The following is a 27,385-nucleotide window of genomic DNA, read 5'->3' as shown; positions in this document are numbered from 1 at the left end:
ATATACAGTATGGGTCACATTTAGCATATACTTTTTCATGATCCTCACTAACAACATGTTATTTAGTTAATGATTTCCCCTGTTTAGCAGAGAAAATATGATATTCTAGGCAATGGTGTAGAGACCTTGAACACAGGCATTATTCATGTTTTCCATATACAGCTCGACTTTGCTTACACAAGATGTGTTCTTGGTAAGAGCAGTGGCTATTATAAGGTGTATTTCTCTATCTCTCCTCTCCTCTCCTCTCCTCTCCTCTCCTCTCCTCTCCTCTCCTCTCCTCTCCTCTCCTCTCCTCGTGCCTGTCAATTCAATTCAAGGGGATTTATTGGCATGGGAAACACATGTTAACATTGCCAAAGCAAGTGAAGTATATAATATACAAAAGTGAAATAAACAATAAAAAATGAACAGTAAACATTACACTCACAGAAGTTCCAAAAGAATAAAGACATTACAAATGTCATATTATGTACAGTATATATACAGCGTTGTAACAATGTACAAATGGTTAAAGTACAAAAGGGAAAATAAACAAGCATAAATATGGGTTGTATTTACAATGGTGTTTGTTCTTCACTGGTTGACCTTTTCTTGTGGCAACAGGTCCCATATCTTGCTGCTGTGATGGCACACTGTGGTATTTCACACAGTAGATATGGGAGTTGATCAAAATCATGGTTGTTTTCGAATTCTTTGTGGATCTGTGGAATCTGAGGGAAATATGTGTCTCTAACATGGTCATACATTGGGAAAGAGGTTAGGAAGTGCAGCTCAGTTTCCACCTCATTCTGTGGGCAGTGTGCACATAGCCTGTCTTCTCTTGAGAGCCAGGTCTGCGTACGGTGGCCTTTCTCAATAGCAAGGCTATTATCACTGAGTCTTTACATAGTCAAAGCTTTCCTTAAGTTTGGGTCAGTCACAGTGGTCAGGTGTTTAGGGCCAAATAGCATTCTAGGTTGCTCTGTTTTTTTTGTTAATTTTTTCCAATGTGTTAAGTAATTATCTTTATGTTTTATCATGATTTGGTTGGGTCTAATTGTGTTGCTGTCCTGGGGTTCTGTGGGGTGTGTTTGTGTTTGTGAACAGAGCCCCAGGACCAGCTTGCTTTGGGGACTCTTTTCCAGGTCTCAGGTCTCTCTTCATCTCTCTGTAGGTGATGGCTTTGTTATGGAAGGTTTGGTAATCACTTCCTTTTAGGTGGTTGTAGAATTGAACGTCTCTTTTCTGGATTTTGATAATTAGCGGGTATCGGCCTAATTCTGCTCTATATGCATTATTTGGTGTTCTACGTTGTACACAGAGGATATTTGTGCAGAATTCTGCATGCAGTCTCTCAATTTGGTATTTGGCCCATTTTGTGAATTCTTGGTTGGTGAGCGGACCCCAGACCTCACAACCATAAAGGGCAATGGGTTCTATAACGGATTCATGTATTTTTAGCCAGATCCTAATTGGTATGTCAAATTTTGTTCCTTTTGATGGCATGAATGCCCTTCTTACCTGTCTCTGTGTCTGTGACTGGTTTTCACAGCCTGTCTCCAGCCTGCTGGGAGATGCTGGCTGACTACGAGAAACTATGAAGACTTTGCAGTGGTAAAGACAAGTGTTCTCGCGGTGAGCCTCCTGAGGGCAAGCTTTCTGACAGCAATTAAACTTTGAGGAGAACAACAACCTCATAAGAAGAAGACAGTCCCGTCTGAGGAAAAATCATGGTTGTTACGCAACTTAGGCCCTTCCAGTACTTATTAAGTCTGCTCTGTGTGGTGCCTTCCTTGTGACTGTCAGAACCTATACCTACCTACTGTTTCCCAGTCCTACTTTACCTGCTGTTCTACCTTTGATTACTTTTTAATCAAACTTTCATGCAAAAAGAAACACAAAACATAAGGGAAAGTGTACTGAAAAAAAGTATTCTTTTTGAAATCGTTCTTTTATTCTGCAGTTGGTTTGGTGGTGGGGAAAAAGGGATGTTCTTCAGTTGGTTAGGGAGAGGGAGTGCTGGGAATGGATGGCTGGTTTGGCTCCAATATTAGACATGTATATTCATGTTGCTGCTCATTACCAGGCCTTTGATGACCAATCCCATCCTGATTATTTGGTGCTTCCATGACGAGAGGAGAGAGACTGTCTCTTTCTCGGGATGGAGAGCAGAGGAGAGGAAACGCAGGATTACTGTCAGACAGATAAGGGAATGACTAGGGACACTGATGGCCAGGGCCTTGTCATTTTGAGTGGCAGAGTGCTGTCTTTAATCAGCGAATGTGGGGGCGAGACTCTGTATGTCTATCTGTCGGTCTGTCGTCTGTGGCTCAGCCAGCTCACCTGTTAATTCTAATTACCCAAAAAACATGATCTCATAATTATGTTTCTGCTGCAGTGGAAACGCCAAATATCTCCTTTTCTCCCTCCCAAAAAGCTCTGCATTGAATTTGCACTGCAGTGGATTAAGGTAGATCAATTGTGAGTGACTGTATTTTAATTTTAATTTTATATGGTATTGACTTCTGTCCAAGGCCTCCACAACTGCAATGACAAGTTTGTAAACAGTAAATGCACCAGGATGCTCTGAAAAAAGTTCTCGAACAATTGCCTACGTGAGATTTCTGCTCAAATCTGTGTGTTTGAGGCTTTGGTCACCGAAGGAGTTCTCTCTGTGCTGCAGCAGGACAGTGTACAGTACGGCCCACCCTTGGCTGTGGGGTTAGTGGCACAGCATGTGGCAGATTGGTTATGTTGAGCGGCACAGGCTCCAATAGCGGCCTTCAAAGACTTTTCAAAAAGCCACTTCTCTGTTGGATCTACCTGGTGCTCAACCCACATCCTGTTCTCAATCATTTTGGAGTTTTTGAACACAGCCCAGCGTGCACTTGGAGAAAGGCCAGGCGGACACCCCCCACTAGCACAACTCATCACTGCTCTCATCTGTCAGCTAACAATCTACAACATTTTTGCTGACGTGGGATAATTAAGTGACTGTCAGTGACTGACATAACAAGAGAAAAACTGCTTATGCACAACCATATTTTGAAATTGCACCTTGTGTATTCTACTGTTTTAACTCGCAACAGTAAGTTGAGACCCTGACTGCGTTACCCTCAAAAATATGATATATTTTTTTTATTATTGATCTGAGGGTTTTCAAAACAGGCATGCTGCCAGATGCCCATGTCTGTACTAGTGGGAGGCTCAAAAGATGCATCTTGACCTTTGCACTACAGTTGAAAGGGAAAGACCAGAGCATCTACTTTTTTCCCCCTCTCCGCTGGTAAATGTAGCTTCCTCTGTCTCATATGGATGCTTTCTGATCTGGGCTACATTTTGTATTTCATGGCTTACTGGATAGCACCAGTTCAGCTGTTTTGAAGTGTTTTATGTCCAGGACTGAGGAATGGTTCAGGGGAGATGTATCGCTCGCCCAGGACTCAGTGCTGCACTAATATGATTTGTGGCTGTGTCTCACACTGACTATATTTTCCAACACTCAGAGAGCATTCTCTAAAGTCTGTGCAGTAAAAACACAACTGGCAAAAGCCAAATAATTATATGCCTCTCTTGCATATTAAAGTACAGTAAATGGCTTTTAGTCTTTTGGTAGAGTAATAGTATAGCATTAATTGCTGTAGGGATAACATTGTATTTTTCTGGACATGAGCCATTCACTGTACTGGAAGAAAGTGGAGAAAAAAATCAATTTGGAAACATATTGGCAGCATTGGTTGTGGGATCAGATGGCTTTGGAAAACAGATTATGTCCAGACCAGAGAGCCCAGAACATGACCACAGGGGACTGATGTTAATAGAACACCACATGACCTTGGTGTTGCCACGGAGAAATTGTGATACCCTAGTAGGTTAGCAGACTGAGTTGGCAATGTGGACAATGAATATCTACAATACCTACTGAGTACCTAGACGAATACTTACCTACTAAATACCTATCTACGCAAAGGTAGGCTACTGTATCCAGGGTTTCAGAGTTTCAGCTATCAAGGCCACTTGGATGGTTCAGGTTTCAGCGTGTTCTGCCAGACCATAATAGGCTATCCCTCCTCAGTGGCTGAGGTGTACAGAGGAGAATGGAGATCTGTAACGTCTATGGCTTGGCATGAGCACAGGTTGCCATGGCACTCTCCAGATAACCATCCAGATCGTCATGTGATCCAGCGACAAAACCCGGCCAGCAGAAAACTCTTATTGTACTGTATGGTTTCACTGCTTCAATGAAGTTCTGTTTTCTCACCAAATCCCCAGAGATAGGGTCTCCCTACTATGTCAAAGGTCAGGGTACCATGGCACTTAAGGTAAAATGACTGAGTGACGTAGCTTTGCCAATAATTAATTTCCAATGCACTGAACTGGGTGGGATGGAGTGGAGTGGAGTGAGAGTGGATGGTGCCAGGTCTGCACCAGTAGTTTTTGTAAAGGGAGCTTTGTGAGGTGGACAGGCAAAGGATGGAGAGGAAATAATAAGGTCATATAATATATTTTCTTTCCACAAACATTCATTGGAGTGGATTTGCATGGAAATATTGCTGCTCAGCCCCTCCCTCCACGCCAGGTCATCAGCACAATTTAATTACATTAAGAGACAGCTAAATTAGACTCTGCAAACAGAACGGCTTAAAAGATTACTGGACCTCTGGTGGGGAGAGATCAAATTCTACCTTCCAGCTTGAAACAACATGCACTGTTCCTTGCGGTCCCCATGTGAAGAGGGATTGATGGAGAGATGGGGGAGGGATGGGGGGATGGAGGGAGGGTTGTTGTGGACCAGATGAGAGGGTAGTTGTACATACATCCACAGTTATTCCACAGGTAGATCATATAGAGCAGTGGTATTAAAACCTTTTCAGAGGGGACCCCATTTTCTCTAAAATAATTTCTGGGCACCCCATTTTTGTTGCAAGAATTTCTTGTGACCCCAAACCACCGCAAATTTAATGATACTACCTTCAAATCTGTAACTTTTGATTTACATCAACAAATAACCTTAAATTCATTACATTTTCATCTCTTATCAAAATGAAAAGTTAACAATTAATACATTTTCAAATTGTCGTTCTCAAAATACTTGTATATTGTCCCATCTGTACTCTTATTTTTTGTTCCCCCCCAAAATACAATCTATATAGACTGAGTGTACAAAACATTAAGAACACCTGCTCTTTCCATGAAATAGACTGACCAAGTGAATCCAGGTGAAAGCTACAATCCCTTATTGATGTCACTTGTTAAATCCCCTTCAATCAGTATAGATGAAGGGGACACAGGTTAAAGAAGGATTTTTAAGCCTTGAGACAATTGAGACATGGATTGTATGTGTGTGCCATTCAGAGGGTGAAATTGACTCTACAAGGCGTCGAAAGTGTTCCACAAGGATGTTGGCCCATGTTGACTCCAATGCTTCCCACAGTTGTGTCAAGTTGGCTGGATGTCCTTTGGGTAGTGGGCCGTTCTTGATACACACGGGAAACTGTTGAATATGAAAAACCCAGCAGCGTTACAACATATTTAAGTGCCTTTGAAAGGGTTATGGTAGTAGGTGCCAAGCGCAACGTTTTATGTCAAGAACTGCAATGCTGATGGGTTTTTCACGTTCAACAGTGAATACAGTAAATACTGGAGGCTGAGACCCCTCCTGTCTCAGCCTCCAGTATTTATGCTGCAGTAGTTTATGTGTCGGGGGGCTAGGATCAGTTTGTTATATCTGGAGTACTTCTCCTGTCCTATTCGGTGTCCTGTGTGAATTTAAGCGTGCTTTCTCTAATTCTCTCTTTCTTTCTCTCTCTCGGAGGACCTGAGCCCTAGGACCATGCCCCAGGACTACCTGACATGATAACTCCTTGCTGTCCCCAGTCCACCTGGCCGTGCTGCTCCAGTTTCAACTGTTCTGCCTTATTATTATTATTCAACCATGCTGGTCATTTATGAACATTTGAACTTCTTGGCCATGTTCTTTATAATATCCACCCGGCACAGCCAGAAGAGGACTGGTTTTGGCCTTTCCAGGGAGTTTTTCCTAGCCACCGTGCTTCTACACCTGCATTGCTTGCTGTTTGGGGTTTTAGGCTGGGTTTCTGTACAGCACTTTGAGATATCAGCTGATGTACGAAGGGCTATATAAAATACATTTGATTTGAACACTTTCGACACCTTGTAGAGCCCATGCCCCAATGAATTGAGGTTGTTCTGAGGGTAAAAGGGAGTGCAACTCAATATTAGAAAGGTGTTCCTAATGTTCTGTATACTCAGTGTGTGTATGTATATATATATATATATATATATGGTGGTGGGGATCTGGGGATCCTAACAAATACTAAGTGCTAAATATACTGTGTTATATATATATATATATCTTTATTTCAAAAAAGGAATTGGGCGACCCCACTGCCGTTCCCTGACCCTGACTTTGAATACCACTGATATAGAGAAATGTTTTATATTTCAGCAACGAGACCTGGCTACATCTAAGGAAAAGCGCGCGCACACACACACACACACACACACACACACACACACACACACACACACACACACACACACACACACACACACACACACACACACACACACACACACACACACACACACACACACACACACACACACACACACACACAGGCTCTCGTACCTTAGTACATATTTTTCGTTCTCCATGTCATCTCATCAGTGATGTGTGAAGTGTTCTTTGACTGCCACCATTCCTCACTGCGGATGCCAAGCCATGGATCAGTAAAGATGTCAAGGACGTTGGGTAGGATTTGCTTTGCATGGTAAGAGTGCAATCAGACAATAACTGCCAAACTCACCACTGTGCCTTTGTTCAATTTGTGCCATTCAATGCATAGCACAGCAGTAAACAGATCATCTCTATAGATTAGCTACTGTAACCGAGTCGAGCTAACATGCTCTCTTCCATGCAATGATTATCAGAGGGGAAATGGGATAAGAAATGGATTACTGCTATGTAATTATACTATAACTAGAACAAGAGAATAGTGGGTGACCTAGTCACGACCCTCAGTGGAGTTGTGTAATGCTGTACCAGTCCACTCAATGGGCACTTGTCCTTTTTTCCGATGAAGAAAGACTTTGCTTTGCCATAGGGTTTGTTCCAATGAGATGGTAATAATGTGTTATTGGTGTTTGAGTGAAGACACATGTCTTTACTGAAACACCACCATACAACTAGACCTTCCTCTCAGCCGTTGGCCCACACTGTGACAACAAAGCCGTAAGTGTTGGAAAAACGTGTGTTAGCAATTTATCTCAGCTAGCGCCTAGGACTTTGAGCCATGTCTTTTTCCCAGGAGATTGGTAGCTAGTGGGTTTCCCCTCGATTGTCCCTTAAACAGTTACTGTGGTGATCAGGAGAGACTGTTGCCCAGCCTGTTAAACTGCTGGTTCCTGTTCGGCTATTGTGAGTGTTATCTTAACGATGGGGGACCAAAGCACTCCACTGACTGTGACTGTACTCCACAGCCAGACAAAAAGGATGAGCAGTGGAGAGAGGAAGATAGATAGAAGCTGACATCCAATGTATTAATACTCAACACTATTAGAGATGTGCTTCTGGTGGAAGGGAGGCATCGTAGCTTAAGGCATAGATACCGTTCAGCATCATCTTTCCAGCGGTGTAAGCTATACTGAAGTCACTGAATGTTCATTGTAACACTTCATATGTCATACATCATTTGTGAAATTAGCATTGTTTCTTTCTAACCAAATCAGTGCATGGATAGTGCGTGCATGCATGCTTTTGCTGTGAAAATGGATACTCGCACAGTACAATTACTGTACAGTATGTCAGCAGTTTAAATACTTCAAATTCATTAAGTGCTTATCGTAATAATATATGCCATTGGCAGACACTTTTATCCAAAGCAACTTACAGTCACACGTGCATATATGTTACATATGTATGGACCAGGGATTTGAACCCACTACTCTAGGTTACAAGCACCATGCTCTACCAACTGAGCTACAAAGGACCACCCCTCATAGACATAAAATCCTGAATAAAAAAAGGCCATGCCACTATCTTGTCTCCATGACATTGAACTTGGCATGGTGCTCCTTCTGAATAGACAAGCCAAAACTCCTTGCCATTTCTACAGTGTGCATGGCCCACTAGCACTGCAGTTGCTAGGTTAGACACACTCATCACTCGGCAGTGTGTGTGTGTGTGTGTGTGTGTGTGTGTGTGTGTGTGTGTGTGTGCGTGCGCGTGCGTGCGTGTGTGATATGACCCGCACGAGCATCTGACAATCAGTGGAATATTAGAGCCAGGAGAGTTCTCACTCTCCGTAAGTACCTCTTATTGATAGAGAGGCTGACACAGCACTCATCCTGTCTGATACTGATGATGACACACAGCACAGGTGACACATGATAGACCCACACACAGCCGTGCACAGAGCCTCCCCCATCTCTCCATCTCTCTCTGTGTAGTCTCTCTCTTTCTCCCCCTCCCTCCCATCCAGATCCTAGCCCTATCTCCCCAGCTCTCTCTCCCCATATCTCTCTCTCTATCTCTCAGTGTGTGGCTCAGTCCTGTGGTGCTGTAGAAGGTGTTCACCACTGGTGCCCTCACAGTACACCACTAAGGATATCACCACTCACAGGATATCACCAATCACCACTCACAGGATATCACCAATCACCACTCACAGGATATCACCAATCACCACTCACAGTGCACCACCAAGGATATCACCCCTCACAGGATATCACCAATCACCACTCACAGTGCACCACCAAGGATATCACCCCTCACAGGATATCACCAATCACCACTCACAGTGCACCACCAAGGATATCACCAATCACCACTCACAGTGCAACACCAAGGATATCACCATCATTTACGGTTGACATCCTGGCATTGTCTGATGATAACTCATAACCAATTACTTCATCTTTTCAGTATGCAAACGTGGTACGGTTCTTATCAAACTTTAATCCAGTAGAGGAGCAGGTTGACAATAACAGTATATATAGTGCATGTGTACATGCATGTGAACAGGTGTATATGGGTTTATTTGTATGTGTGACATTTCACAACATATAGTACTGATGATGATGATAGTATCAACCCATTCCAGTTTCAGGTCAGTAGAAACTGACTGTACAAAACTAAGGAGATGATTGTGGACTTCAGGAAACAGCAGAGGGAACACCCCCCTATCCACATCGATGGAACAGTAGTGGAGAGGGTAGTAAGTTTTAAGTTCCTCGGCATACACGGCATACACATCACAGACAAACTGAATTGGTCCACCCACACAGACAGCATCGTGAAGAAGGCGCAGCAGCGCCTGTTCAACTTTAGAAGGCTGAAGAAATTCGGCTTGTCACCAAAAGCACTCACAAACTTCTACAGATGCACAATTGAGAGCATCCTGGCGGGCTGTATCACCGCCTGGTATGGCAACTGCTCCGCCCTCAACCGTAAGGCTCTCCAGAGGGTAGTGAGGTCTGCACAACACATCACCGGGGGCAAACTACCTGCCCTCCAGGACACCTACACCACCCAATGTTACAGGAAGGCCATAAAGATCATCAAGGACAACCACCCGAGCCACTGCCTGTTCACCCCGCTATCATCCAGAAGGCGAGGTCAGTACAGGTGCATCAAAGCTGGGACCGAGAGACTGAAAAACAGCTTCTATCTCAAGGCCATCAGACTGTTAAACAGCCACCACTAACATTGAGTGGCTGCTGCCAACACACTGACTCAACTCTAGCCACTTTAATAATGGGAATTGATGGGAAATGATGTAAAATATATCACTAGCCACTTTATACAATGCTACCTAATATAATGTTTACATACCCTACATTATTCATCTCATATGTATACGTATATACTGTACTCTATATCATCTACTGCATCTTTATGTAATACATGTATCACTAGCCACTTTAACTATGCCACTTTGTTTACATACTCATCTCATATGTATATACTGTACTCGATACCATCTACTGTATCTTGCCTATGCTGCTCTGTACCATCACTCATTCATATATCTTTATGTACATATTCTTTATCCCCTTACACTTGTGTGTATAAGACAGTAGTTTTGGAATTGTTAGTTAGATTACTTGTTGGTTATTACTGCATCGTCGGAACTAGAAGCACAAGCATTTCGCTACACTCGCATTAACATCTGCTAACCATGTGTATGTGACAAATAAAATTTGATTTGATTTGAATTGAATCTCTCTCCCACTGACCTGGAGCCTGTTGCTGGACCATCTCTGAGAGGTCCTGGAGGTGTATGAAGAGGACAAGGCCTCCAGCACCGAACAGCAGAAGGAACCAGAAGGAGCAGGGAAGCTTGACGGCCGTGGCCCTCATCCGTCTTCTCCCACGCAGGGCGTCCACTATCCTACACTCCACCCACAACATCCTGCTATCCTGCCTCAGCTCAGACTGCTGCCTGGGGAGAGAGAACAGGGACAGAGTCAGCCCAGATAGGACAGGACATAAGATATAGCAGCACAATACAGGACATAGCATGACATGACATAGGGTTAAATGGGTTATAATTACATTAATATAGGTAGGCTAATCATGGTTCTTCAACAGTGTTACATCTGCGCCTGACACGCCCTCTACTGCTCATCCTGTGTCTCCTTGACTTGCCGCCACTCCCACAGTGCTCTCTCCCTCTCTCTGTGTGTGTGTGTGATTGTGTGGGCGGAGACAGGTGTGCTGGAGTCAGAGCAGTCCCCACCAGCTGCAACCTGTTCCATAATCAAGACAAATACAAATATTCAGTCCTGCCACTTCCACACTGTCAGATCGTAATCTCTGCTCAGTCAGTCTACGTTTCTAGCCATTTGTTACTATTTCGATCCTGTCGTGCCTGTTTTCCTTTGCTGACACGGTTTTCCTCTCCGCTACAGTTCTGCCCGCTCTGACTCTTGTCCCTGTCTCCAGTCCCACGTCTCCTCATCCTGCTACTCTGCCCTGGATTCCCCACTCTACTGCTCCCTTGGAATCCCTGCTTACCTGCTTACCCTGTCCCAGCCCCTCTCGCTTCAGCCTCCGCACCTGGTTTCCTGCAACCCGCCCGAGCTTCCCCTGGCCTGCACTTCATCTTCCCACTGTGTTTCAATAAATACCTTGGTTACTTCATCCCAGTGTCCTCGTCTGAGTCTGCTCTTGGGTTTCCCTGTTCCACTCTGTGTAACAAACAGTTTTCTCCTCATTGGATTAATTCAAAATGTGTTCACCTTACTGAGTGACAACTATAGAAATATATTCTCTTTGTACTGCTAACAGTCTACCACACAAGATTAATGAGATGTTACATTTTATAAGCAGGAACTACTTAAAAGACATACTGTGCAGTATTAATGATAAACATAGGCTCTTTGAAGTCCGTTTGTAAAACAACACATGTCCTAAATGTGTTAAACTGTGGACAACTTGACATGAAATCTAGAAGTCATGTTTTTCATGAGTCAGTGAGCCAGTATGAGGGTCCGTGCTCAGGCTATAATGAATGGTGGCCTGTGCACGAGAGAAAAACATTGAAAGATTTCAATGGGATCTCACACTCAAACCATAAAAAGGAAAAAACCAAGGCGACGGAGATTCTAAAATGTACTTTATGTAATCAATGCTCGAAAGAATCCAAAAAGGTGAAAGTGCAAAGTGCTCAACACAAAAAGGAGCATGTGTTTCAGCTGCTATGCCTTCATCAGTACTGTACAAACAAATGAAGTGGAGACACTCACTTCAGAAGACACACCTGTGCATAACAGCTGTAACAGGTAACATGTTAACTAGATACTGGTGAATAGGGGGTCATCAACGGCGTCTATAAATATACAGAATGAGACTAGAAAAATAATTAACACATATAATTGAAAATAAGAATCAGCCCGTATGAGTTAATTGATGCCATAACCTTGGAGACCAATAGCAGTCAATCAGATATCAAACCACTTTGGCTGGCCTTCAGTCATGGATAAATCAGCCAGTACAATCAGATATCAAACCACTTTGGCTGGCCTTCAGTCATGGATAAATCAGCCAGTACAATCAGATATCAAACCACTTTGGCTGGCCTTCAGTCATGGATAAATCAGCCAGTACAATCAGATATCAAACCACTTTGGCTGGCCTTCAGTCATGGATAAATCAGCCAGTACAATCAGATATCAAACCACTTTGGCTGGCCTTCAGTCATGGATAAATCAGCCAGTACAATCAGATATCAAACCACTTTGGCTGGCCTTCAGTCATGGATAAATCAGCCAGTACAATCAGATATCAAACCACTTTGGCTGGCCTTCAGTCATGGATAAATCAGCCAGTACAATCAGATATCAAACCACTTTGGCTGGCCTTCAGTCATGGATAAATCAGCCAGTACAATCAGATATCAAACCACTTTGGCTGGCCTTCAGTCATGGATAAATCAGCCAGTACAATCAGATATCAAACCACTTTGGCTGGCCTTCAGTCATGGATAAATCAGCCAGTACAATCAGATATCAAACCACTTTGGCTGGCCTTCAGTCATGGATAAATCAGCCAGTACAATCAGATATCAAACCACTTTGGCTGGCCTTCAGTCATGGATAAATCAGCCAGTACAATCAGATATCAAACCACTTTGGCTGGCCTTCAGTCATGGATAAATCAGCCAGTACAATCAGATATCAAACCACTTTGGCTGGCCTTCAGTCATGGATAAATCAGCCAGTACAATCAGATATCAAACCACTTTGGCTGGCCTTCAGTCATGGATAAATCAGCCAGTACAATCAGATATCAAACCACTTTGGCTGGCCTTCAGTCATGGATAAATCAGCCAGTACAATCAGATATCAAACCACTTTGGCTGGCCTTCAGTCATGGATAAATCAGCCAGTACAATCAGATATCAAACCACTTTGGCTGGCCTTCAGTCATGGATAAATCAGCCAGTACAATCAGATATCAAACCACTTTGGCTGGCCTTCAGTCATGGATAAATCAGCCAGTACAATCAGATATCAAACCACTTTGGCTGGCCTTCAGTCATGGATAAATCAGCCAGTACAATCAGATATCAAACCACTTTGGCTGGCCTTCAGTCATGGATAAATCAGCCAGTACAATCAGATATCAAACCACTTTGGCTGGCCTTCAGTCATGGATAAATCAGCCAGTACAATCAGATATCAAACCACTTTGGCTGGCCTTCAGTCATGGATAAATCAGCCAGTACAATCAGATATCAAACCACTTTGGCTGGCCTTCAGTCATGGATAAATCAGCCAGTACAATCAGATATCAAACCACTTTGGCTGGCCTTCAGTCATGGATAAATCAGCCAGTACAATCAGCCAGGGACATATCTCATTCTTATGCATCTGCAGCAGAGATGCATCTATTGTTTTGCGGGGAACACGCCCTCTGATCAACTGGATCAAACGCTGGGAAGTGTATGTATCTATCTGCTGACTTCATTAAGCAAACACACAAGGATGTTTGTAAAATGTATTCTGATAGTAATGTTTCATTTTTGTACCATATTCACATTTCCCATTTATGGGATATAGCTATTAGTATTTAGTATGCACTGTGATCTTTTAAAGTATGATTACAGGAAAAACATACACACAAAAACTATATGTGGACTGAATGTTGCACAGCTTCCAATGACAAACTTGTATTCTGTTCTGTTTTGTATAATTTACTGCATATCTAATTTCCCTTGGCAATAATGATCTTGTTGAAAAAAAAAACAGGTGGCCCAGAAACTATTTATGGTCAGAATTAAACGATTGGCTCCATAACAAAGAAACAAAGTGTCACACCTTGGTCTTAGTATTTTGTGTTTTAGTATTGGGGTTTTTGTAGACATTGGGATTGTGGTTGATTAGGGGTGTGTTTAGTATAGGTTTGGCTGCCTGAGGCGGTTCTCAATCAGAGTCAGGTGATTCTCATTGTCTCTGATTGGGAACCGTATTTAGGTAGCCTGGGTTTCACTGTGTATTTCGTGGGTGATTGTTCCTGTCTCTGTGTAGTTTCACCAGATAGGCTGTAATTAGGTTTCACGTTCCGTTTTGTTGTTATTTATTTATATCAGTTATTTCATGTAACGCGATTCATTTGTTTCATTAAAAAACATGAGTAACCAACACGCTGCATTTCGGTCCGACTCTCATTCAATAAACGAAGAACGCCGTTACACAAAGAAAGATTCAGTTGGTGGCCTATTCCATTCACTATTCAATTACTACCTGAGCCCAGGGTTTGACAGGGGTAAAATGGGAGGCAAAATCATGTTCACTGCAGAGCTAATTGTCCTTATTTATGGCAGCTGGCTGATCTGTGGTCAGGGTAATCCGTTCTGCTGCTGTGATGGAGATTACCCATCAGAAATGAGATAAGCCACCACAATGACTGCTATTCTGTTATGTAGAAAAGACCAGGGTTCAGATGGTATTTGTTTTCTTTCAAATAATCTGAACAACTGACTGAGGCGGCCTGGGGCACCAGGTGGGCAAGATTTGCACTTTTGGGACAATTATGTTGTTTCCATTATGCTCGGCAAGTTCAATCAAGCACAGCCGAAGTATAGGTCTGTTTTCTACACTCCTTTGTTCCGGTTATCCAATTGGCTACAGTATGATAGTGGCAATGTCTCGCTCTCTTTCTGTTCATGTCGCTGACATACGTACATCCCACACTTCCCCCAACTAACATACAGTCAGCCCAGTCAGCCCCACACCTCAGCCGGCAGCGGCCCCCAGCCACCTCACACATTCCCCTGCTCCCTGTGACGGTGACCTGGCTGCCAGTGGCTGGCTCTGCAGGGGACACGTACACCCAGACACACTCAGACAAAGGGCTGATGACGGCTCAGACGCAAACAGACATGGTCAAACACCCTCACACATAACACCCAAACACCTTTAGAGTAGCTATTCTCTCTATGGTGCATAACAGCAAATGCTACAGATGAAGTCACAGGTAGGCTATTAATATACAGACAGCCCCTGCAGTAGTGTTCCCATGTTCAGGTGTGAAAAGACAGAATATATTACACAGCATGGCTGAGAGTGCCAATGTCCTAGCTACACTGCTATATGAAGCTTTGGCTTTGACTTAATTAATGCTTTTTTAAATGTATTTTTATTTTATTTCACCTTTATTTAACCAGGTAGGCCAGTTGAGAACAAGTTCTCATTTACAACTGCCAACTGGCCAAGATAAAGCAAAGCAGTGCGACAAAAACAACAATACAGAGTTACACAAGGGATAAACAAACGTACAGTCAATAACACAATAGAAAAATCTATGAACAGTGTGTGCAAATGTAGTAGAGTAGTGAGGTAAGGCAATAAATAGGCCATAAAGGCAAAAATAATGACAATTTAGCATTAACACTGGAGTGATGTGTAAGTATGGATACTGGGGTGCAAAAGAGCAAGAGGATAAGTAACAATATGGGGATGAGGTAGTTGGGTGTGCTATTTACAGATTGGCTGTACAGGTACAGTGATCGGTACGCTGCTCTGACAGCTGATGCTTAAAGTTAGAGTGGGAGATATAAGACTCCAGCTTCAGTGATTTTTGCAATTCGTTCCAGTCATTGGCAGCAGAGAACTGGAAGGAAAGAGGGCCAAAGTAAGTGTTTGCTTTGGGGGTGACCAGTGAAATATACCTGCTGGAGAGCGTACTATGGGTGGGTGTTGCTATGGTGACCAGTGAGATGAGATAAGGCGGGGCTTTACCTAGCATAGACTTATAGATGACCTGGAGCCAGCGACAAATATGTAGTGAGGGCCAGCCAACAAGAGCATACATGTCGCTATGGTGGGTGATATATGAGGCTGTGGTGTAAAGCTTCTCATTGGTGGAAGGAGAGGAGGACCAAAATGCAGCGTGGTAAGTGTTTGTCATATTTTAATAGAAAAAACTGAACACTACACAAAATAACAATGAAGAGAAAACAAAACAGTTCTGGCAGGTGAACAGACACTAAACAGAAATTAAACACCCACAACCAAAATGGGGAAAACAGGCTACCTAAGTATGATTCTCAATCAGAGACAACGAACAACACCTGCCTCTGATTGAGAACCATACTAGGCCAAACACATAGAAATATAACATAGAAAAAAGAACATAGACTACCCACCCCAACTCACGCCCTGACCAACCTAACACAAAGACATAAAAAAGGAACTAACATCAGAACGTGACAGTACCCCCCTCCAAAGGTGCGGACTCCGGGCCGCAAAACCTGAACCTATAGGGGAGGGTCTGGGTGGGCGTCTGTCCGCGGTGGCGGCTCTGGTGCTGGATGTGGACCCCACTCCACCATAGTCTTTGCCCGCTTAAGTGGAGCCTTAGGAGCGGTGACCCTCGCCGACGACCTCGGACTGAGGACCCTTGCAGCGGGCCCCGAATAGATGGGAGACTCCGGCAGCGATCGGACAGGCGGGAGACTCCGGCAGCGCCGTAGTGAAGGACGACTCCGGCAGCGCCAGAGTGGCGGGCGGCACCGGCAGCTCCTGACTGACAGGCGGCTCTGGCAGCTCCTGACTGATGGGCGGCTCTGGCAGCTCCTGACAGACGGGCGGCTCTGGCAGCTCCTGACAGACGGGCGGCTCTGGCAGCTCAGGACAGACGGGCGGCTCTGGCAGCTCAGGACAGACGGGCGGCTCTGGCAGCTCAGGACAGACGGGCGGCTCTGGCAGCTCAGGACAGACGGGCGGCTCTGGCAGCTCAGGACAGATGGGCGGCTCTGGCCTGGAGAGAGAACCTGGAGGTAGGAGACGGAGAGACAGCCTGGTGCTTGGGACAGCCACAGGACCCACCAGGCTGGGGAGAACTACAGGAGGCCTGGTGCGTGGAAGAGGCACCTGATGGACCGGGCTGTGGGGGAGCACTGGAGCTCTGGTGCGCAGCCTTGGCACCACTCCTCCAGGCTGGATGACCACTTTAGCCCGGACCATCCAGAGTGCAGGCACAGGTTGAACCGAGCTGTGGGTGAGCACTAGAGATCTGGTGCATACTACTCGCACCTCTCCCTTAGGCTCAATGCCCACATTCGCCCGGCATGGGCGGAGCGCAGGCATAGGACGCACTGCACCCTCCCAGCGCCCTGGAGACACAGCACGCAGAGCCGGCACAGGAATACCCTGGGCCCGAAACGGCGTACCGGAGACCAGACACGCTGAGCCGGCACAACACACCCTGGCAGGATGCCCACTCTCGCATGGCACTTGCGGGGGGCTGGCCTATAGCGCTCTGGGCTACGAGCACGTACTGGCGACACCGTGCGCACCATTGCATAACACGGTACCTGACCAGTACAACGCTGCTTTCAGTAAGCACGGGGAGTGATTGGTGATTCTGTAATGCTTCTCGTTGGTGGAAGGAGAGGAGGACCAAAATGCGGCGTGGTAAGTGTTTGTCATATTTTAATAGAAAAAACTGAACACTACACAAAATAACAATGAAGAGAAAACAAAACAGTTCTGCCAGGTGAACAGACACTAAACAGAAAATAAACACCCACAACCAAAATGGGGAAAACATGCTACCGAAGTATGATTCTCAATCACAGACAACGAACGACACCTGCCTCTGATTGAGAACCATACTTGGCCAAACACATAGAAATATAACAACATAGAAAAAGAACATAGACTACCCACCCCAACTCACACCCTGACCAACCTAACACAAAGACATAAAAAAGGAACTAAGGTCAGAACGTGACATTTGGTGATAAAACGGATGGCACTGTGATAGACTACATCCAGGTTGCTGAGTAGAGTGATGGAGGCTATTTTGTAAATGACATCACCGAAGTCAAAGATCGGTAGGATAGTCAGTTTTACGAGGGTATGTTTGGCAGCATGAGTGAAGGAGGCTTTGTTGCGAAATAGGAAGTGAATTCTAGATTTAATTTTGGATTGGAGATGCTTAATGTGAGTCTGGACATTAACATCCTTAATTCAATAAATGAAAATCCATGGTGTTATTGTGTCCAATCACTGCACTATTGTCAATGCTGTTACATAGAATTACAAGTTCAGACCAGAGAGCTTCGTATTCAGCTTCATAATAATGACTTGCCCATTTCCTGACCTCTACCTGCAGAACATCTACAGTGTGCTACATGTAACACGTAAAAATGACACACACACACACACAATATCTCGTTAAAATCTTAATCTGGGTTTACATACAGTATCGATATTGTGCAAAATGCACAATTATATTTAATGAGCAGATTTGAGTAATATTCCAGCTAAACCCAGCAGGTTTATATTCCAGCCTGAAACCCAGCAGACCAGCTACTGGGAGCTCATTAAAGAGTACCACAGCATGAGGCTAGAGAGGGCAAAGGAGTTGCAGCTGGTATAGTGAAAGTCTCCAATGAAAGACATTCATAGAATTATTATGGGGATGCAGTGGAGAATAGCAAAGTGTGGAAATGGAGGGAAGTTTGTTGAGGAAACAGTTTCTCAGTACAGTATGGGTGTGCCCCACATGGCATTATATCCCCTATATAGTGCACTACCTTTAACCCTAGCCCTGTGGTCCCTGGTCAAAAGCAGGGTTTTATCTGCATAGAAAAGTTTTGGGCAGGTTGCCCTAGTGTTTTTTCAGGCCAAATTATATTATTATTATTTTAATTTTTAATTTTAATTATTTAAATCTGGATAATTAAATGTTTTCAGTGAGACCAACAGGAGACCAACAGGAGGGCCTCTAAAATGGTGGGTTGGTGACCACACCCCCACCACGCCCCTACCACCTAAGCCCCATTTTGATCCAGAAAAAAATCTAAAAGTAGTGAACTATAAAGGGAATAGGATACCATTGGGATGCATCCTATTACCTACACAGGAAGTCATCCAAACCTCCCAGGTAATAGCATAAACACAGCACACAGCTCAGAACTAGACGCCTGATTCACTCTCTGTGGGCTTTCAAATGCGGCCTCTTTGTGTGTTGAGAACTTCTTATGACTCATTCTCGGCTACGGTACATAAACATCTCATTTTCATATAACGGAGGTATAAAAGGTAGGCATATCATTTTGTCATTTGAACCCCAAGCGCTGCTGTATGGATTTCCATTTGTGAGAAGAATAAAATGAAAGAAGGAAAGCAAAGCTGGGCGTCTGGTTTGTTTGTACGAGGGTAAGAGATATTTCATGTTGTGATATGTGTTGCATAATGTAGCCATAGAGACAGGAGAATGTCTTTACTGGTGGTGCAAATCTTAATTCTATCTCTTCCCGATTTTTTAAAATTTGTTTATACCTTCCGGAAACCTGCCTCACCCAATGTGATACGGAATCGCTATTATTTTTAATTTTTAGAACACACTCAAGAACCTCCAGAAGCTAACCAGCTAACTAGCTACAAGCTATTTAGTCATTGTTAGTTTTTTAACCTGGATAACACTCGCCAGTCCTGCCCCCCTGCCCCATCCACCACTGCCCCCTGGACCCTGATCACTTGGCTACATAGCTGATGCACGCTGGACTGTCCATTAATCACGGTTCTCCATTCTGCTTGTTTGTTTTATCTGTCAGCCCCGTTGCCTAGTCAATGCCATTTTACCTGCTGTTGTTATGCTAGCTGATTAGCTGTTGTCTCACCCACTGTTTTAGCTAGCTTTCCCAGTTCAACACCTGTGATTACTGTATGCCTCGCTGTATGTCTCTCTCAAATGTCAATATGCCTTGTATACTGTTGCTCAGGTTAGTTATCATTGTTTTAGTTCACAATGGAGCCCCTAGTCCCACTCCTCTTACCCCTGATACCTCCTTTGTCCCACCTCCCACATATTCGGTGACCTCACCCACTACAACCAGCATGTCCAGAGATAAAACCTCTCTCATCATCACCCAGTGCCTGGGCTTACCTCCGCAGTACCCGCACCCCACCATACCCCTGCTGCGCATTATGCCCTGAATATATTCTACCATGCCCAGAAACCTGCTCCTCTTATTCTCTGTCCCCAACGCTCTAGGCGACCAGTTTTGATAGCCTTTAGCCGCACCCTCATACTACTCCTTCTCTGTTCCGCGGGTGATGTGGAGGTAAACCCAGGCCCTGCATGTCCCCAGGCACCCTCATTGGTTGACTTCTGTGATCGAAAAAGCCTTGGTTTCATGCATGTCAACATCAGAAGCCTCCTCCCTAAGTTTGTTTTACTCACTGCTTTAGCACACTCTGCTAACCCTGATGTCCTTGCCGTGTCTGAATCCTGGCTCAGGAAGGCCACCAAAAATTCAGAGATTTCCATACCCAACTATAACATCTTCCGTCAAGATAGAACTGCCAAAGGGGGAGGTGTTGCAGTCTACTGCAGAGATAGCCTGCAAAGTAATGTCATACTTTCCAGGTCCATACCCAAACAGTTCGAACTACTAATTCTGAAAATTACTCTCTCCAGAAATAAGTCTCTCACTGTTGCCGCCTGCTACCGACCCCCCTCAGCTCCCAGCTGTGCCCTGGACACCATTTGTGAATTGATTGCCCCCCATCTAGCTTCAGAGTTTGTTCTGTTAGGTGACCTAAACTGGGATATGCTTAACACCCCGGCAGTCCTACAATCTAAGCTAGATGCCCTCAATCTCACAAAAATCATCAAGGAACCCACCAGGTACAACCCTAACTCTGTAAGCAAGGGCACCCTCATAGACGTCATCCTGACCAACTGGCCTTTCAAATACACCTCCGCTGTCTTCAATCAGGATCTCAGCGGACACTGCCTCATTGCCTGTATCCGCTACGGTGCCGCAGTCAAACGACCACCCCTCATCACTGTCAAACGCTCCCTAAAACACTTCTGTGAGCAGGCCTTTCTAATCGACCTGGCCCGGGTATCCTGGAAGGACATTGACCTCATCCCGTCAGTTGAGGATGCCTGTTCATTCTTTAAGAGTAACTTCCTCACCATTTTAGATAAGCATGCTCCGTTCAAAAAATGCAGAACTAAGAACAGATACAGTCCTTGGTTCACTCCAGACCTGACTGCCCTCGACCAGCACAAAAACATCCTGTGGCGGACTGCAATAGCATCGAACAGTCCCCGCGATATGCAACTGTTCAGGGAAGTCAGGAACCAATACACGCAGTCAGTCAGGAAAGCTAAGGCCAGCTTCTTCAGGCAGAAGTTTGCATCCTGTAGCTCCAACTCCAAAAAGTTCTGGGACACTGTGAAGTCCATGGAGAACAAGAGCATTTCTCAACGGCTGGCCATGCCTTCCGCCTGGCTACTCCTACCTCGGCCAACAGCTCCGGCCCCCCCGCAGCTCCTCGCCCAAGCCTCTCCAGGTTCTCCTTTACCCAAATCCAGATAGCAGATGTTCTGAAAGAGCTGCAAAACCTGGACCCGTATAAATCAGCTAGGTTTGACAATCTGGACCCTCTATTTCTGAAACTATCTGCCGCCATTGTCGCAACCCCTATTACCAGCCTGTTCAACCTCTCTTTCATATCGTCTGAGATCCCCAAGGATTGGAAAGCTGCCGCAGTCATCCCCCTCTTCAAAGTGGGAGACACCCTGGACCCAAACTGTTACAGACCTATATCCATTCTGCCCTGCCTATCTAAGGTCTTCGAAAGCCAAGTCAACAAACAGGTCACTGACCATCTCGAATCCCACCGTACCTTCTCCGCTATGCAATATGGTTTACGAGCCGGTCACGGGTGCACCTCAGCCACACTCAAGGTACTAAACGACATCATAACCGCCATCGATAAAAGACAATACTGTGCAGCCGTCTTCATCGACCTTGCCAAGGCTTTCGACTCTGTCAATCACCATATTTTTATCGGCAGACTCAGTAGCCTCGGTTTTTCGGATGACTGCCTTGCCTGGTTCACCAATTAATTTGCAGACAGAGTTCAGTGTGTCAAATCGGAGGGCATGCTGTCCGGTCCTCTGGCAGTCTCTATGGGGGTGCCACAGGGTTCAATTCTCGGGCCGACTCTTTTCTCTGTATATATCAATGATGTTGCTCTTGCTGCGGGCGATTCCCTGATCCACCTCTACGCAGACGACACCATTCTATATACTTTCGGCCCGTCATTGGACACTGTGCTATCTAACCTCCAAACGAGCTTCAATGCCATTCAACACTCCTTCCGTGGCCTCCAACTGCTCTTAAACGCTAGTAAAATCAAATGCATGCTTTTCAACCGATCGCTGCCTGCACCCGCATGCCCGACTAGCATCACCACACTGGATGGTTCCGACCTTGAATATGTGGACACCTATAAGTACCTAGGTGTCTGGCTAGACTGCAAACTCTCCTTCCAGACCCATATCAAACATCTCCAATCAAAAATCAAATCAAGAGTCGGCTTTCTATTCCGTAACAAAGCCTCCTTCACTCACGCTGCCAAGCTTACCCTAGTAAAACTGACTATCCTACCAATCCTCGACTTCGGCGATGTCATCTACAAAATTGCTTCCAACACTCTTCTCAGCAAACTGGATGCAGTTTATCACAGTGCCATCCGTTTTGTCACTAAAGCACCTTATACTACCCACCACTGTGACTTGTATGCTCTAGTCGGCTGGCCCTCGCTACATTTTCGTCGCAAGACCCACTGGCTCCAGGTCATCTACAAGGCCATGCTAGGTAAAGCTCCGCCTTATCTCAGTTCACTGGTCACGATGGCAACACCCATCCGTAGCACGCGCTCCAGCAGGTGTATCTCACTGATCATCCCTAAAGCCAACACCTCATTCGGCCGCCTTTCGTTCCAGTACTCTGCTGCTTGTGACTGGAACGAATTGCAAAAATCGCTGAAGTTGGAGACTTTTATCTCCCTCACCAACTTCAAACATCAGCTATCTGAGCAGCTAACCGATCGCTGCAGCTGTACATAATCTATTGGTAAATAGCCCACCCATTTTCACCTACCTCATCCCCACAGTTTTTATTTATTTACTTTTCTGCTCTTTTGCACACCAATATCTCTACCTGTACATGATCATCTGATCATTTATCACTCCAGTGTTAATCTGCAATATTGTAATTATTCGCCTACCTCCTCATGCCTTTTGCACACATTGTATATAGACTCCCCTTTTTTTCTACTGTGTTATTGACTTGTAATTGTTTACTCCATGTGTAACTCTGTGTTGTCTGTTCACACTGCTATGCTTTATCTTGGCCAGGTCGCAGTTGCAAATGAGAACTTGTTCTCAACTAGCCTACCTGGTTAAATAAAGGTGAAAAAAAAGTATTTTCACATCTCCTTTTTTTGTTTCACGATAGTACTGTCGTGACGTTGTATTAGTTAATGTGACGACTGTTGCTCATTGGAATGATTAAATGTTTCTAATTGTGTGATTAAATGAATCAGGCAATTATTAACTCATTCACCTGGGGCACCATGGGACAATTAGTTTTATTGAGTTTCTATTTCCCAAATTAATTCAAAGAATATCAGAATATCGATTTTACAACAGTCGCTAATTAATCAGTTTCCTCTACAGTCTCCATTCTGAACATCGCATAATCCGGGAATCTGCACGGACCCAGGTCTCACCAATGAGTTCGTACCACACCAATCTTAGTTGAGTATTTATTTACTAGAAAGCTAAAATTATGATAAAAGATGCACATACACAACACACCGTCTAGGCTATTGAGTATAACTGAGTATAACTGGCCAACACACTATGGCGCGTGTCACCCAAAATGGGGATTTAAAAGAGATAAAGAGAAAGTACACAAGAGAAATATACATTTGGGTGCATTTGTCAGCTATGCTTATTTTAACCCTAGCCTTGCCCCGAACTGCCACTCTTATGGGTCAGAATATAATGTAATTACGTGTGGGAGGTCTCAGATGGGAAGCTCTCGTTTAGGCTTCTCAATGACGCACTTCTCCGGCACAATTCCCTGGTTGTCCTCATGATGTCAGTGTCCTTTTGGCTTAATGGCCTGATTCCTCGCCCTTGTTCTGAAAGGGATCTTCAGAGGACAGCCAGCTCTATAGCTCAGAGCTCACAGCGTAGGAATGGAAACAGTGTAGATATCAGGATTCGATGGGGAGTAGAGACCAGGTGTTCCGACTTGAATTCACCCGCTTAGACACAGCTACTCATCCGTAGCATGGGTATAAAAAAATATTTATTTTATCTTCAACGTTGTGTTGCGTTTTGTGTTTGTTGACTTTTTAGACCTTGGCTGCAGCTTGGGTCACTTCGTCTGATATGTTAATTCTTCACTCACATGTCTCGGGTCAGAAGTGGGCGTAACTGCCTTTAGGGCAATTCTCTGGGCATACCAATTTATGCATTAGGGGGCGCTATTAAAATTTTTGGATGAAAAACGTTCCCGTTTTAAACAAGATATTTTGTCACGAAAAGATGCTCGACTATGCATATAATTGACAGCTTTGGAAGGAAAACACTCTGACGTTTCCAAAACTGCAAAGATATTTTCTGTGAGTGGCACAGAACTGATGTTTCAGGCGAAACCCAGATAAAAATCCAACCAGGAAGTGCCGCATTTTTTGAAACCGCCTCATGCCAATGACTCCTTATATGGCTGTGAATGAGCTACGAATGAGCTTACGTTTTCCACGTATTCCCCAAGGTGTCTACAGCATTGTGACGTCTTTTTAGGCTATTCCATTGAAGAATAGCCGTAAGGGACCATATATAGCATGTGGTCACATGGTGTCTCCCACAGAAAATCTTGCGTAAAATACTGAGGTAGCCATTTTTCCAATCGCTTCTTATGAGAAACCAATTGCCTCGACGGATATATTATCGAATATATATGTTAAAAACACCTTGAGGATGGATCCTAAACAACGTTTGCCGTGTTTCTGTCGATATTATGGAGCAAATTTTGAAAAAAGTTTGGCGTTATAGTTGTAGCATTTTCCGGTCGATTTCTCAGCCAAGCATGATGAAGAAACGGGAGCTATTTCGCCTACAAAAATAATATTTTTGGAAAAAAGGAACATTTGCTATCTAACTGGGAGTCTCTTGAGTGAAAGCATCTGAAGTTCTTCAAAGGTAAATTATTTAATTTGGTTGCTTTTCTTATTTTCGTGAAAATGTTGCCTGCTGCCAGCAGAGCCTAGCAGAGCATTATGCCATGATAAACTTACACGAATGCTTGTCTAGCGTTGGCTGTAACGCATATTTTGAAAATCTGAGATGACAGTGTTGTTAACAAAAGGCTAAGCTTGTGTTTGAATATATTTATTTCATTTCATTTGCGATTTTCATGATTAGGAAAAGTTTCTAGGGGTATTTATGTCCGCTGCGCTATGCTAATGCGTTTGAGGCTATGATTACGATCCCGGATCCGGGATTGCTCGTCGCAAGAGGAGATTTTACTCAAATCCAATTTTAGACAACTAACTTCACATTTCATTTTTATTAAAACATTCTCTTTGATTTCGACATTTTCCACACAACGTACAATGTATAAACATCAAACATATACTGGGAAAACTCTTAAAGTTACAATGTCTTCATAATAATGTCATCTATTAACCTTTAATAACAAAACAAAAATGACATACATTTTTAATAATCCATCCATCGTCATGACCACCATTGTGGCTGACGGAAACCATTGTTCCAAAGTCCCTTTATTGCATGTTTAATGTTCTGAGGCTGGTTCTCCATAGTAACAGGACAAAGGAATGTTGTCTGTGGCCTAAGATTTACCATGGCCGTGAGAGGTCATAAAACCCCCACATCTTCACCTAGATCTCTCTTCCTCTGTTGGGGTTGCGAGATTATCTGTAGGGTTGTGGTCTCCCGTAACCTGACCTGATCAGGACAGTCATGACAGTACATAACGTACCTGTTGATATGTTGAGCGTGGTGTCACTGAGGGAGGTGGTTACCAAGTAATGGTGCAGCATTGGTCCTTAAAACTATAATAGCCATCTGTTCTTTAGCAAACAGTTGTATCTCAATCATGATAACTGTTCGTGTGTAGAATCTACACTGTAGATGATGAGTTAAAGAGACTAGTATTAAATTGCATCAAACCATACGACAACAAATTGACAATGACTTCATTTGACATTCAAACTTCAACTGTTCCTGAAACCATTGTTCCTTGCCTTCCAGGGCCCAATGTATACCCCCACAAAAGTCTGTTTGCCTGCATGGGTAAACACACATACTGATCAATAGAGATGAGTCTGTACTGACCTCCCGTCCCTCCCCTTTAATCAATGCTTAATGCTTTACAGACAGACAAGGCAGGAACCATTTTAAATCCTTTAAAAATAAAGTTAGTTCAACCTAAACCAGGAAGTTGAATGGAGATCCAAGGGCAACATGGAATTGTCTAAAATGTTGTTTAAGTATTAGGCTCTGGCAAAGTCTTTATGAAGGTATCAATAGGATCAAATCCATTCATTTACTGTCTGTGCTTTTAGAATGCATGAGATGGATAGGCCTACCTGTAACGGTTTTCTGTAGGCGAAGGAGAGTCGGACCAAAATGCAGCGTGTAGATTGCGATCCATGTTTAATGAAAAAACGTAAAACACGAATCATATCAAATACAAAAAAAACAAAGAACGTAATGAACGTAACGAAAACCGAAACAGCCTATACTTGTGTAAACTAACACAGAGACAGGAACAAGGACACTCACCCACGAAACAAACAAAGAATATGGCTGCCTAAATATGGTTCACAATCAGAGACAACGATAATTACCTGACTCTGATTGAGAACCGCCTCAGGCAGCCATAGACTAACGCTAGACATCCCACAAAACCCCAAGACAAAAACACACCACAATAACAAGTCACACCCTGGCCTGACCGAATAAATGAAGAATAAACATAATATACATCGACCAGGGCGTGACAGAACCCCCCTAAGGTGCGGACTCCCGGACGCACATCAAAACAATAGGGAGGGTCCGGGTGGGCGTCTGTCCATGGTGGCGGCTCCGGCTCCGGCGCGGGACGTGGAACCCACTCTATAAATGTCTTAGTCCCCCCTCCTCGCGTCCTAGGATAGTCCACCTTCGCCGCCGACCATGGCCTATCAGTCCTCACCCAGAACCCCACTGGCGCCGACAGAGATGGCCGCCTCGCTTCGCGTTCCTAGGAAACTATGCAGTTTTTTTTTTTTTTACGTGTTATTTCTTACATTAGTACCCCAGGTCATCTTAGGTTTCATTACATACAGCCGAGAAGAACTACTGTATATAAGATCAGCGTCAACTCACCATCAGTACGACCAAGAATATGTTTTTCGCGACGCGGATCCTGTGTTCTGCCTTACAAACAGGACAACGGAATGGATCGCATGCAGCGACCCCAAAAAAAACGACTCCGAAAAAGAGGGAAACGTAGCGGTCTTCTGGTCAGACTACGGAGAT

At 44.3% G+C, this 27,385-nt stretch overlaps 1 protein-coding gene across 1 annotated transcript in view; it reads right to left on the bottom strand.

Annotated features, from left to right (window-relative positions):
* The window catches only part of LOC135550831 (carbohydrate sulfotransferase 8-like), a 263,202-nt gene that overhangs the window by 189,030 nt on the left and 46,787 nt on the right, over positions 1-27,385 (bottom strand). The window contains exon 3 of the mRNA XM_064981973.1: positions 10,243-10,448. Coding sequence (XP_064838045.1) covers positions 10,243-10,417 — 175 coding nt within the window. The 5' untranslated portion in view covers positions 10,418-10,448. The remainder of the gene's footprint in view (positions 1-10,242; positions 10,449-27,385) is intronic.

Source organism: Oncorhynchus masou, chromosome 1, assembly GCF_036934945.1.
Source record: "Oncorhynchus masou masou isolate Uvic2021 chromosome 1, UVic_Omas_1.1, whole genome shotgun sequence".
Lineage (NCBI taxonomy): Eukaryota > Metazoa > Chordata > Actinopteri > Salmoniformes > Salmonidae > Oncorhynchus > Oncorhynchus masou.
The sequence above is the reverse complement of the archived record's forward strand: the minus strand, read 5'-3'. Positions and strand labels throughout refer to the sequence as shown.